The sequence below is a fragment of the Rattus norvegicus genome, chromosome 4, assembly GCF_036323735.1.
Source record: "Rattus norvegicus strain BN/NHsdMcwi chromosome 4, GRCr8, whole genome shotgun sequence".
Lineage (NCBI taxonomy): Eukaryota > Metazoa > Chordata > Mammalia > Rodentia > Muridae > Rattus > Rattus norvegicus.
The window spans coordinates 183871467-183884667 of NC_086022.1; the positions used below are offsets into that span (position 1 = coordinate 183871467).

Here is a 13201-nt window from a genome sequence, read left to right on the forward strand (position 1 = left end):
GTTGAGGGGCCAGTGGAAAATTTAAAAGTCATTAGAAAGGTGGATATAAGAGATTCAGAATCTACTGGCTGAAAATAGCCTTACAATATGACTTTATAATTATGATACACCGAAACTGGATGTCATAAAACTTTACTCGCCACTCCAGATTCATACTCTTGACAGTATGCTTGGCATATAGTGCTAGCAGCCTAAGTCGGGCAAGAGGTTTTAGAAATCAGAATTCGCAGACAAGGCTCACACAAGCTGTGCAATTGCGCTTCAGGTCTACAGGGACTGACCTAAGGAGTCTTAAGGTTACAGAGGGCTTCTGCTTCCCAGTTGCCTTGGGAACCGAGGGAGGTGCAAAACAAAACACAACTCGGAAGAAGGGCGGAGCCGGTGCGGAGCCCTCCGGTCCCGGCGGCCGCGCGCTCCGCGTTTCATTGGTTCCAAGTTTCACCGCTGTCCCGCCGCGAGTTCAGGCTTCCTCTTCCGACAAAGGAGACCTACTGTACTTTTTTCTTTTTTCTTCTCCTGCGTGAGAAGGGCAAGTTCCACGTTTTGATCGAACAAAGTCAGGTAAGGCCACAAGGACCGCACTATCCTTTTAAGTAAACGCCTGTCCTCTGTTTTGGAGGAAAGTGACGTGTGTCACAGCATTGCTTGGAATTTAACCTTTTCGTTTGTTTGCTTGGGAAAGGGTCTCGCGTTGTAGTCTCTGGCCAGCAATGTAGCCTAGACTGTCTCGAATTAGAGGCAGCCCTGCCTTATTAGCCTCCCAAGTGATGAGATTGTAGAAATGCGCTACTGTGCCCTGCACCTTTGCTTGTTTACGTACTTATCTGTGTGTGCACATGTGCCAGTGGAGGCCGGAATGTGTTCCCAGAAGCTAAGACACTGGAAACTGTGGTCCTTAGAAGAAAAACAGCTCTCTTAATGCCCTAGACGTCTTTTTAGGCGGTTGATTCACTCGCTCACTCACTCACTAACTCGCTCTCTCACTCAGTCTGTCTGTCTGACTGTCTTTTTGTAAGATAGTAGTACAGGCAGGCAGTTCTACTGAGGGACTAAGAGTCAGACAGAAGGGTTGGGGATTTAGCTCAGTGGTAGAGCAAGGTCCTGGGTTCGGTCCCCAGCTCCGAAAAAAAAGAAAAGAAAAAAAAAAAAAAAAAAAAGAGTCAGACAGATTCCCTGGCAGGCAGGCAGATAGGAAGAGGGGCCATGGATGGGTAAGAAAGGTGGAAAACTTTCAAGATGGCTGGCTTTTCTTCACCCTCCTGACCTGAGACAAAAGCCTGGCAATTTAAAACAAAAGCCTTATGAGCTTTTTCTCCTTTCCATGGTGATGGCCTCGCTCAACAAGTTCAAGGCCAGATTAGGACAGGTTTTATTTTTATTTATTTATTTATTTTTTTGGCCATTGTCTATTTCTTCAAAGTGACCAAACACTACATTATGGGAAGAAAACCCTTCAGAGACTTCAAAACCAAAACACCACCACTCCTAATCCTCAAGAAGAGTCTGGATTTCCAGCTCCCCTCTGATTTGTTGAGGAGAGTTTTTATTTTTTTTTTTCCTGTGTTTACTGCGTGTGTGTTTCCTTGCCCCGATAAAAGCCTTTCTTCAAAATCTGATTTTGTTTGCTTCTGTTTTCAGGTCTTAAGATTTCTCCACTGCTACCTGTTGAGCTTGGAAGTCATCCTGCTTTCTAACTCTTTAACTGGCAGAGAAAACTGAACCCAACCAAGAGCCCTTAGTTCAGTCAGGTATTACCTAGTACATAAACAGGGCTGGCTTGAATTCAGCCCTTCTTATCACCGCTTCCTTCTTCCATGGAGATCTGCCTGCCTCTGCCTCCCAAGTGTTGAGATTAAAGGCAAGGTGTTCACTACTGTGTCACAGCCTGATGCCTTTCCTATAACATAATTTGAGTACCTACCTACATTGGCTTTATAACGTCTTCAAAAACCAAACTGTCTGTGCTGGAAAGACATGGTATCCAGATGCACAGTAATACCATATTGCTCTGCTGTAAACCTGGGTCTGATCCAGCAACAATAAACCTAGAGGGAGGAGGGTCACTGTATTTGATGTCTACTTGTCTACATAGTGAATTCTAGTGCAGCCTGGGCTATAGTGCAGTACAGTACAAGTCTATATCTTATTCGATGGTTATGCTTTACCTGCATGTGTATAAATGCAATGTGTGTGTGTGTGTGTGTGTGTGTGTGAGTGTGAGAGAGAGAGAGAGAGAGAGAGTGTGTGAGAGAGTGAGTGAGTGAGAGAGAGTGTGTGTGTGAGAGATGCCTGGTGCCTGAAAAAAGTCAGAAGAGGGCACCAGATCCTCTGGAACTGAAGTTATGATTGTGAGCTGCCACGTGGGTGCTAGGAACTGAACCTGAGTCTCCTGTAAGAGCATCAGGTGCAGGCTGGACAGATGGCTCAGTGGTTAAGAGCACCTGACTGCTCTTCTAGGGGTCCTGAGTTCAAATCCCAGCAACCACATGGTGGCTCACAATCATCTGTGATGAGCTCTGATGCCCTCTTCTGGTGTTTCTGAAGGCAGTGACTGTGTACATTAAATAATACTTAAAAGAAAAAAGAAAAAGCATCAGGTGCTCTTTAACTGCTGAACTATTTCTTTAACTTGCAAGTCTATCCTAAAAACAAAACAAACAAAAAGATACACCTTATTCCATTTTTGTGAACATTGTTATAAAAATAAAATGCTTGTTTATTTGTCATTATGAATTACTGAATAGATTTCATAGTTAAAAAGCAACTAAATTTCTTTGCCAAAACTGGTAAGCCAAAGCTGTCCTCCAGCATGAATTTGCACTTCTGAGTTGTTAGTGCATATTGTTATGTGGCTAGCTTATTGTTTTGTTATGTGGAAGGATGTGGACATGTTGGCTGGACTAAGAATTTTCAGTATTGTTTCTTTGTTGTAGATTCAGAAATTCCAGTGTCGATTAAGTGGAAAGACGGACCCTCATTCTATCTGCTTGGCAAACAGTCCTTATTAATAGCCACATGGACAGAACCTGAGGTTTGGAGATGCGCGAATGGCTTTCAGCCTGTGCTGGAAAGCTCCCAGGAGCCAATGGAGTTTTCTGCAGGCTCTGAACAGTGGGTTTCCTCTCTTTCCCTGGAGGACAGTGGGGAGCTGTTTGGATCTTAAGATGAAAGCCTACCTGGAGGAAAACACTGAAGTCACCAGCAGTGGCAGCCTTACCCCTGAAATCCAGTTACGGCTTTTAACCCCCAGGTGCAAGTTTTGGTGGGAAAGGGCTGACCTGTGGCCCTACAGTGATCCCTACTGGGCTATCTACTGGCCAGGAGGCCAGGCTCTGTCTAGGTATGTTTCATTGAAATATTGAAAGTCCTTCTTCCTTTATGTATCCACCCCCCACCTCCATTTCATTGGCTTCATTCTCTCTGACCCCAGTAGCAGAACCAGAAAGTCATTGAGGTCCATGCAAAGCCCCAACTTGTATATGGTTTGGATTGCCATCCTTCTGGTAAAGTAGAAGAGGATTTGTCCTGTAGGAAGACAAGTCTTCTCCAAAAAGATGTCCTATAGTTAGTTACCCATGATAGTGACACCCTGTAATCCTAGCATTTAGAGGCTGTGGCATGAGGAGTAGGAGTTTGAAGCTATCCTGTGAAATGAAGCAGTGCTTTCTTAAAACATTTAGTCTCTCACATACTTGCCTTTGCACTGCCACAGAGAGGACGACAGGCGTTGAGGCCTCTTGAGTCTGGGGTTTCATCTGAGACTAAGTGAGAATACAGGGATTGTCAACAAAACATTCAGAGACGGCTGTACTACATCCAGAACTGGTCACTGTTAGTTTAGCTTGGCCTCATGACAGTCATAGATGTGGATACCTTAACAAAATAGACCTCTTCACACCTGCCCTGGGTAACCTTTGTTTTCAACTCCAATGAATCTGGAGTTACCTATAAGACACACCTCTTGGCATGTCTCTGAGGGTGTGCTTTTCTTATGCTTTCTATTGCTGTAATTAAAAAAAAATAACCAAAAGCAACTTGGAGAAGAAAGTGTTTATTTAATTTCATACTTCTAGGTCACAGGAATCTATCATCAGGAAAGTCAGGGCAGGAACTCTAGGCAGTAACTAAAGCATAGTCTGTGGAGAAGCCCTGCTTGCTCAGTCTGCTTTTTTTTAACACCATACAAGATTACCTGTCTGGGCATCGTTCCCAATAGGCTGCCCTCCCACATCAATCATTAAACAAAGTCCCTTAGGCTTGCTCACAGGCCACTCTGGTAGAGTCATTTTCTCAACTGAGGGTACCCTTTCCCACTTGCCTTTAGCTAGTGTCAAGTTGACAAAAAAACCCCAGCCAGGATAGGATATTTCCAAAGAGGTTTAACTGAGGAGGGAAAGCTCGCCTTGAATGTGGGTGACACTTCCCATAGGATTTGATTGCACTCTGAATATAAAAAGAAGGAAGAAAGCTAGTTGAATCCTAGAATTCTTTCCTTTTCTTCATAGTTTATCCTGATAAGAGCATCAGTCACATACTCCCACAACTACAGGTCCCTATTGCCATACCTTCCTACAATGATTGTGTCTTCAAACCGTGATCCTTCAAAATAAACTCTTCTTCCCTTAAGTTTCTTGTCAGGTGTCTTAGTCAGGGTTTCTATTCCTGCACAAACATCATGACCAAGAAGCAAGTTGGGGAGGAAAGGGTTTATTCAGCTCACACTGGAAGTCAGGACTGGAACTCAAACAGGGCAGGAAGCAGGAGCTGATGCAGAGGCTATGGAGAGATGTTACTTACTGGCTTGCTTCCTCTGGCTTGCTCAGCTTACTCTCTTATAGAACCCAAGACTACCAGCCCAGGGATGCACCACGAACAATGGGCTGGGTCCTCCCCCCTTAATCAGTGTCCCGTCCTGCAGGATAGTCAACGAGGGTCCAGAGGGTACCTGGAAGAGAATGGGGGACAAGAGACACAAAGAAGGATGCCAAGACAAGAGTCTGATCAAGTTTAATGCTTGCAGGCTCTGATTATATACAGTAGCAAGGCAAGGGAGAGGAGGAAGTCTTCAGGGAGCCGGGAGACCTTGATGTACTAGCCAATAGGGTAGTTGGCTTACTCCTGTGGGATGTTGGCCTAGGTCTTGTAGGAAGTTGGGCCCTAGCAGAAGGTCACACACAATCCGTGGGTCCGTAGGGAATTGGCTTTCAGCAAAAGGTCACAAGCTCGGGGTCTGTAGGGGTCTGCAGGAAGCTGGCTCTTTTGCAAAGGTCACGAGCCCTAGGTCTGTATGGAGCTAGCTCCCAACAAAAGGTCAGGAGCCTCCACTTGGCAAACCTGTTGGAACACCAGATTTGTATCAGTGCTTCTGGCAAGTCAGAGCAACTCTGACTGACCACCAGATTGGTATCAGCTAGAACATTTAAGTTTTAGGTGAACTTTCATATGTACTTTTTCTGTCCTAATTAGCTCAATGTTGGGGTCTCAGGCAGGTTGGCTCCCCACAGATCACAAGTTGAGAAAATGCCTTACATCTGGGTCTCATGGAGGCATTTCCTCAACTGAGGCTCCTTTCTGTGTGATAACTTCAGCTTGTGTCAAGTTGACACACAAAACCAGCCAGTACATCAGGTATTTGGTTACAGCAATGAGTCATATTCCCCCTTCCCTCAGGGCCTCACTATGTAGCCCATGCTGTCCTGGAACTCACAGTGATCCACCTGCCTCTGCTTCCTGAATGCCACCACTGCCCAGCTTCCAACTTCCTTTTTTTTTTTTTTTTTTTTTAAAGACTTATCTATTTTGTGTATGAGTGTTTTGCCTGAGTGTTATGTCTGAGCACTTCATGTGTGCCTGTTGCCCATTAAGGTCAGAAGAAGGCATCAGATCCCTTGGAACTTGAATCCTCTGCAAGAGTACCAAGTGTTCTTAACCACTGAGTCAATTCTCCACCACTGAGCCAACTCTCCAGCCTTCATACTAACTTTTGTAACACATACCTCAACCCAAAGCCTTGTTTTTATAGCCCCTTGGTCATTGCTTTGATGTTGCTTTGTTGCATGTGGGTATCAACAATTAGTACAGAGTTTCTTTTTTTTTGGTTCTTTTTTTCGGAGCTGGGGACCGAACCCAGGGCCTTGTGCTTCCTAGGTAAGCGCTCTACCACTGAGCTAAATCCCCAGCCCCTAGTACAGAGTTTCTTGATGGATCCTAAAGACCCATCCCTTCAAAGACCCTGCTTTAATACTACAAATGCTACCCACGTCTAGAATTGGCTCTTCAGCACATAGAAGGTATGAGTGATCATTTGGGATTTTCTCTTCTTTGGCATCTCACTTGCGGTAGACCTTGCATTTGATTCAATTTAGCATTTCTTTAAAGATTTTTTTTTAATTATATATAAGTACACTGTAGCTCTCTTCAGAGGCACCAGAAGAGGACATCAGCTCTCATTATAGATGGTTTTGAGCCACCATGTAGTTGCTGGGATTTGAACTCAGGACCTTTGGAAGTGCAGTCCGTGCTCTTAACCACTGAGCCATCTCTCCAGCCCTACCTCAATTTAGCATTTTAAAAGCTCCCTTCTGTCCATCTCATTTTTTTAATATAGCTGCATCTATACTTTTAGGAAACAGTAGCTGAAACAAAAGTAAATGCTTGTAGCATGTCTATCTACTCTTTGCTTTAGCATTGATCTCGATTTCATCTGGTTATGTCTTAAGGATGTAGAGCTGTCAGACAAAAGGTCCGTTTCCCAGCAATAGTATTGTTACTGCTACAGGCCAGGTAGGTTCTTTACCATCAGAAAAAAAAATATATTTAATTGCTTTGTGTATGGTAGCACAGGTATACCATGGTGTGTATGTGAGGGTCGGAGGGTAACTTGCATGAAATGGTTCTCTCTACATCATGTTGAACTCAGTCACTTCAACGCAACTCAGTCACTTCGACGCAAGCACCTTTGTGTGCTAAACCATCCTGCCTGTTTTTGTTTTAATGCTTCTTATTCTCCTTTTCCATACCTCAGATGTTTACCCCTTTCTTTCTAATTTAGGTATCTTTTGGATAACCCTGATGTTGTTAGAGGAAAGTCTGTCTTAGATCTTGGGAGTGGATGTGGAGCTACAGCCATCGCTGCTAAGATGAGTGGAGCGTCGAACATCTTGGCCAACGACGTAGACCCCAGTAAGGACTGCATATTTTAAAACATTTAAAGCTCATTCCACTGCCCCCTTTTCATCATGATAGTTTATTGCCTTGTTTTGTAATCTGATACAGTGAGGTATGTTCAGTGGGGCCTGAACTGGTGGTACATTTCCCCAAGAGGATTTGATTTGTTTGCCAGACATTCCATAGGGAAACCTGTGGAGGCACACATGTTAGCTCAGGGTTGAGAATGCCCTGAAGTATGTAAGCAATGTTTATTTTACACAAAATCCAAGTAAAGATAGATAGGCTTGTGTCTTTAGTGGATTTTTTTTACTGCATTAAGACCCAAGCTGTGTTGGGTGTGTTGGCCCATGCCTTAAATTCTAGCACTCAAGAGGTAGACACAGTTCCAGGACAGCTAGAGCTACAAAATGAGACCCTGTTCCAAACAATCAACCAACCAGACAAAGAAACAAAACAAAACAAAAACAAGCAAGAAAAAGGCTCAAGTTGTATTAGTTAAACTCTTATTTCATATGGTTTTTTTCTTCACCTACCCTTATTTAGAGTAGAGCCATCCGGGGGTCTTGTTTTATTAAGGGGTTTCAGATATAACGTGATCAAGCCCAACATTTGTTTTTCTGTCTATGTAAATACACATACAAAAAAGATCACATCACTGCTCTTCTATGTTTAACATATAGCCTTTTAAAAACATTCCTTTATTGGCTATAGCCCACATGAGAAAGTAATAAACTACCATGAATATAAAACCAAGTAAGAGCTCTTTACGCTAGAGAACTGAGAGCAGGCTTTTGTCATAAAGAATTCTGGGACCCTATAGCTGGACCCTATATTAAGCACTACAGAATTTATACAAAAAAAACAGCACAATGAAATCACATTGGTGCAAGCTAGGAGAGTTTACACTTTTGACAAGGGATCATTTCCCAGGAAGGAAGGAGGAACACTGGTCTGTTAACATTTTACAAACATCATATCAAGCCAGATATAATTCGGGGCTGGGTGTGGGTATGGGGTCAGGATAACCTGATCTCTCCTCTCTCCTCCACCATTTCCCTTTTCTTTCCTTCTTCCCCCTCTCCCGCCCCCCCCCCCCCGTCTCTGTCTCTGTCTCTCTGTCTCTGTCTCTGTGTCTCTCTCTCTCTCTCTCTCTCTCTCTCTCTCTCTCTCTCTCTCTCTCTCTCCAGTTTCATTTAGCCCAGGATGGCCTCAGTTAGCTCTGTAGCTAAGGATGACCTTGAATTTATGATCTTCCTATTTCCACCTTTGGGGTTATAGGAGTGCACCACCATGCCCAGCCTCTTTGTTTTGTTTTTTATTTGTCTGAGAAAAGGGTCTTGTGCTGAAGACCTGGCTGGCTTGGTACCTCCCTTTGTATCTCAGGTTGGCTATATGTAGGGATCTTCCTGCTGTATAGTACTAAGCCTTGGAGTGACAGGTGTTCACCATCATATATTTTTATACACCATTAGTATATAACTTACACTGGCATAAATTTTAAACTTCTTTGCCTAAAAAGTAACAGGAGCTGGAGAGATGGCTTAGAGGTTAAGAGCACTGGCTGCTTGTCCATAAGACCCAGATTCAGTTCTCAGCATCCACATGGCAGCTCACAACGCTCTGTAGCTACAGCTCCAGGGGATCCAGCACACTCACAGACATGAGTCCAGACAAAATACAAATGAAATAAAAATGAAAACAACAAAAACAAGAAAAAAGTCCCTTTTAACAAAAGGTAAGTATTAGATTATGTTTACATTTATTAGTTCGTGAGTGTGCTACAAGGCACATCACATGGGGGCGAAGGGACAGCTTGTGGGTTTGGTTCCCTCTTTCCACCATGTGTGTTTCATATATTGACCTTTTGTTTTTTGGTTTGTTGATCCAGGGTCTTTCTGTGTAGTCCTGGCTGTCCTGGACTCCCTATATAGACCGACCAGACTGGTCTTAAAATCACAGCGATCTGCTAGTATCATCTGAGTGCTGGGATTTAAGTTTGTATATCACCATTCCTGGCCTTCAGGTGTTGAACTCGTTAGGTTAGCGGCAACCATCGTAACCTGCAGATCTTCTCACTGGCCCCTAGTTAGATTTTAAAAAAGTGTTTAAGTAATAAGGAATTAAAATAGCCCACTGATACATGCTTATAGACCAATTCATCGTATGTTTTGTAAAGTTGCAGGAATGGCGATTACACTAAATTGCAAACTAAATGGACTGAATCCTTTTCCTATTTTAACCAAAAACATTTTGAATACCCGACAAGGTAAGTTTGATCTCATTGTTCTTGGAGATATGTTTTATGATGAAGACCTTGCAGACAGTCTTCACTTGTGGCTGCAAAACTGCTTTTGGGCCTATGGAACTCGAGTACTGATTGGTGACCCTGGGAGGCCCCAGTTCAGTGGACACAGCATTCAGCATCAACTGTACCAACTAGCAGAATACACACTTCCAGAGCCAACCCAGCAAGATAACAATGGACTGACCACAAGTGCAGTATGGGATTTTCATCCCTGATTTGTCAAAGGGCTTTCAAGTATGAATATAGTTCTGTTTGTATTAAGTTCTAAACATTTCCGCTGTAGGAGTTACTCGACAGTTTAAAGAATGCAATTCAGTGGGGCGTGGTGGCGTGGGCCTTGACTACTACCACTTAGAAGGCTGAGGTAGGCTCATCTCTTTGACTCTGAGGCCAGCTTGGTCTATAGTGAGTTCAAGGACAGCGAGAGTAATATAGTAAGACCATATTTCAAAAATTGATAGAATAGCTAGATAATAAATTTCTTCATTCCTTTGCTATGACACCTTGGATAGCTCTGTATGGTTTACTAAAGTTAGTTAGGGTTATGTTCCCATTTCACATAGCAGAGTGTCAGGATTTTATAAGAAAACACTGTGTCACGTACAATTGATTGTGCAGATGGTATGTTTATATATGATGGATGTAATATGCATAGTTTGCTTCAGGATTAATAAAATATCTCTGGAAAGATAAATAAGGAACTGGAGTGTTATCTTTGATACAGTAACAAATTAACTGAGGAAATCAGTTTAAAAGAGAAGTGATTTGTTCTGGCTCAGTTTCAGAGGCTCCAATCCATGGTCTGCTGGCTCCATTGCTTTGTGCTGAGGCAAGGTGGGATATTATGGCAACCACAGTATGCAGTAGAAGTGGCTTCTCACATCATGGTGACCAGGAAGCAGAGAGCAAGGGACCAGGGATAAGATACACCCTCAGAAAGATGCACCCAGACTGATTTTTTCTTCCAATGAAGCCCTACCTCCTAGAGTTCCCATCACTGAGGAAACACCCCAACTTCATTTTGTAACCAGGAGCCATTTTGATACTCTAGGCAGGTTTCTGTTTACTGTAAAAACTGAAGCTTCTGATCCTTATAACTAGGCTGTACCTACCAGTGTGCCCACAGAAAGTTTTGTAACATGCTCCAAGAAGATTTCCTTAACTACCTGATCTTGCTTCTGTAACCATGCTTGCTTGTAAAATCTCCTACCCTGCAGTTTTGCCCTTTAAAAAAGGTATGAGAAATTGGCTCAGGGCTGCTCTCTAGAACCCTGTCTTCTCAATAGTCCATTCAGTTATGAACCCATTAATGAACTAATAATACATTGGTGAAGTCAGAGACCTTATTATAAGTTATTCTCTGCTAATGAAATGAGCCAATTCAAGTATAAAAAGTCAGGTTTATTGGGTAGCCATTCTTGGGTGGGTTCACTGGTCCCAAGGAACAGACGAGGGAAGTTGTCATGGGGAAGGAGACAGAGGGGATGGGGAAGAGAATGAAAGAAAAAGTGTGCAAGCAGGGAGAGAGAAAATGCAGAGGGAGGGAGGGAGAGAGGAAGAGGGAGACCAAAATGTCTAGGTTATATAAGGAAGATCTATGGGTCGGGAAGCCCAGCATGTCAGCTGGAAAGTTCATGGCAGAGGGCTGGGTATACTAGGGACTGAGGGATGCTGGGAGAACCTGGAGGTCAGGTCCACTTTGTTATGAAAAATACGTATCTCAGCCATTTGTCCCAGGTCTGAATCCCAATGCTTATGATCCACTTATGACCATTACTTCACTGGGGATGGACTAGGCTTTCAACACAAGTCTTGGGAGTGAGGGGGTATTACAGATTAAAGTTTTAATTGGTTTTGTAGAGGAATTTTAGTCCAGCAACATGGCAGTTCTGGCAAGGGATCACATCCAAAGGCTTATGTGATCCAGCTGGAATACAGATACTCCTTGGATCACAGAATGATCTGGAATACAGATACTCCTTGGATCACAGAATGATCTGGCTGGAATGCAGTCATGCCTTTAGTACAAACCTTTAGTCCCAAACGATGGAAAGTAAGGTTGGTTTATAGATGGAGGCAGCCATATTTGAAAGTGTTACCTAGTTGAGGGGCAGAGAAAGTAACTTAGAGAAAGATTTGACAGAATGAGTCAGAGTAGGATATGCCCAGCTCTCAAGACTGCAGCACAGAGACGGGGAGAGGTTGTAGGAAGATAAAACAAGCTGGAGGATAAGAAGGAGGCAGAAGATTAGAACGAAATGCCAGTTCGTTTAAGGCTAAGCAGAGCAATTCTGAAAATTTCAGAGAAGCTGAAATAAGCCAAAATGATTAAGTCAGCTGAGTTGAACCAGAAGAAAACTAGGACGGTGCGTTTACTCAGCAGTAAGTCTCTGAGATAATTTTATTGGCTGAATAAAACATACTTTTATGGGCTTAAAAAAAAACAAAAAAATAACAACAACAAAAAACAACAAAGTTCTCTCTATTCCTTCTGAGGGAGTGAGATGGTTTGTTCACTGGGTTAAGAAACGGTTTTTATTTTTGAAATTTTGGATTTGTACTTACACATGCTATACTTCCTATTATCTAATTTAAAAGTTGAACACTGCCACTTTGCATGTTATAAATACCAAATTTAGTCCTTCCAAGGTACTCTCATAGTCTTATACATTGCTTTGGAATTGTCTTGGACACTTGAATTACATACTTTCTAACAATAAACACCAGGACACTGGGATGATAAGATTAGATTTAAAAGGCAGAGAGGGAACAAAATAAAAAACTACAGTAATTATATAGGAATTTGGGGGCTAGGGATGCAGAATATTGTCTTGGAAGGTTTTTGTTGTTTTGTGTCCAACTGTGTGTCTGAGCATGGCTTTCCAGCCACTACCTAAGGTGTTGGATCCTGACTTATGCCGTACCAGGGATTGAAACTGAAAGGTAAAAGTTTTAAAGTTGCCCCCCCTAGACACAAAGTTTATAGCAGAAGAAACAGGTTAGGCCTCAGAACTGTATGTTCCAGGAAGCCTCTCCTAGGGCTATAGAATGGGTAATTACATTGGCTGGCTCAACAGCTTTCTCCCAGAAACTAGCTGACCATAAATCTTAGAGAACAATCCTGAGAAGCAGGAAGCAGGTTCTCTCAGGAACTAGCAGACCATAAAGTTAAACAATCTTGAGAAGCAGGAAGCAGCTTCTCCTAGGAAACAGAGAGTTTCTCCTTGTGAGTTTTCACTGGTATTCTTCACACTTTCCAATGACGCCATCCCTGCCCCCTCGGGTTTTCTCCCTTTAAATACCCTTTCTCCCAGTCTCTCGGGGTTGAACTCCACTGCCCCTGTGTGGGATATGAGTCTCGACCCCAGTGCACTGGTTCCTATCGATAAACCTCATGTGATTACAGCCAGGATGGTCTTGTGTGAGTTCTTGGGGGGGTCGCGTCATCCTGAGACTTGAGTGAGGGTCTTTGTACAAACTAGGCAAACTATCAACTGAGCGAAATGCACTGCGATCTTAGAAGTTTTGTACTTGTGATTCTGGACCTTTGGAAGTCAGAGGATTTGTGATCACCCACTGAATCAACTCCTGCTACATGAAATTTTCATTAGTATCTACTGGGACTTAGACATGTAAGCATGCAGCTAGGGAAGCAGGTGGAGTAACTTCAGCTCCTCACCACTCCCTAAGCTCCTCTAAAACCAATCTCACAGCCCCATTTCCAGC

At 43.1% G+C, this 13201-nt stretch overlaps 1 protein-coding gene across 7 annotated transcripts in view; it reads left to right on the forward strand.

The window, feature by feature from the left end:
- Nucleotides 1–352: 352 nt before the first annotated feature.
- The window catches only part of Etfbkmt (electron transfer flavoprotein subunit beta lysine methyltransferase), a 65025-nt gene continuing 52176 nt past the window's right edge, over nt 353–13201 (forward strand). The window contains exons 1-5 of one of the 7 annotated variants that reach the window (XM_039107724.2): nt 353–561; nt 1639–1748; nt 2934–3340; nt 7052–7182; nt 9347–9436. In XM_039107724.2, coding sequence (XP_038963652.1) covers nt 3048–3340; nt 7052–7182; nt 9347–9436 — 514 coding nt within the window. In that variant the 5' untranslated portion in view covers nt 353–561; nt 1639–1748; nt 2934–3047. The other 6 variants (XM_039107722.2, XM_063286197.1, NM_198772.2 and 3 more) reach the window with 6 other exon arrangements.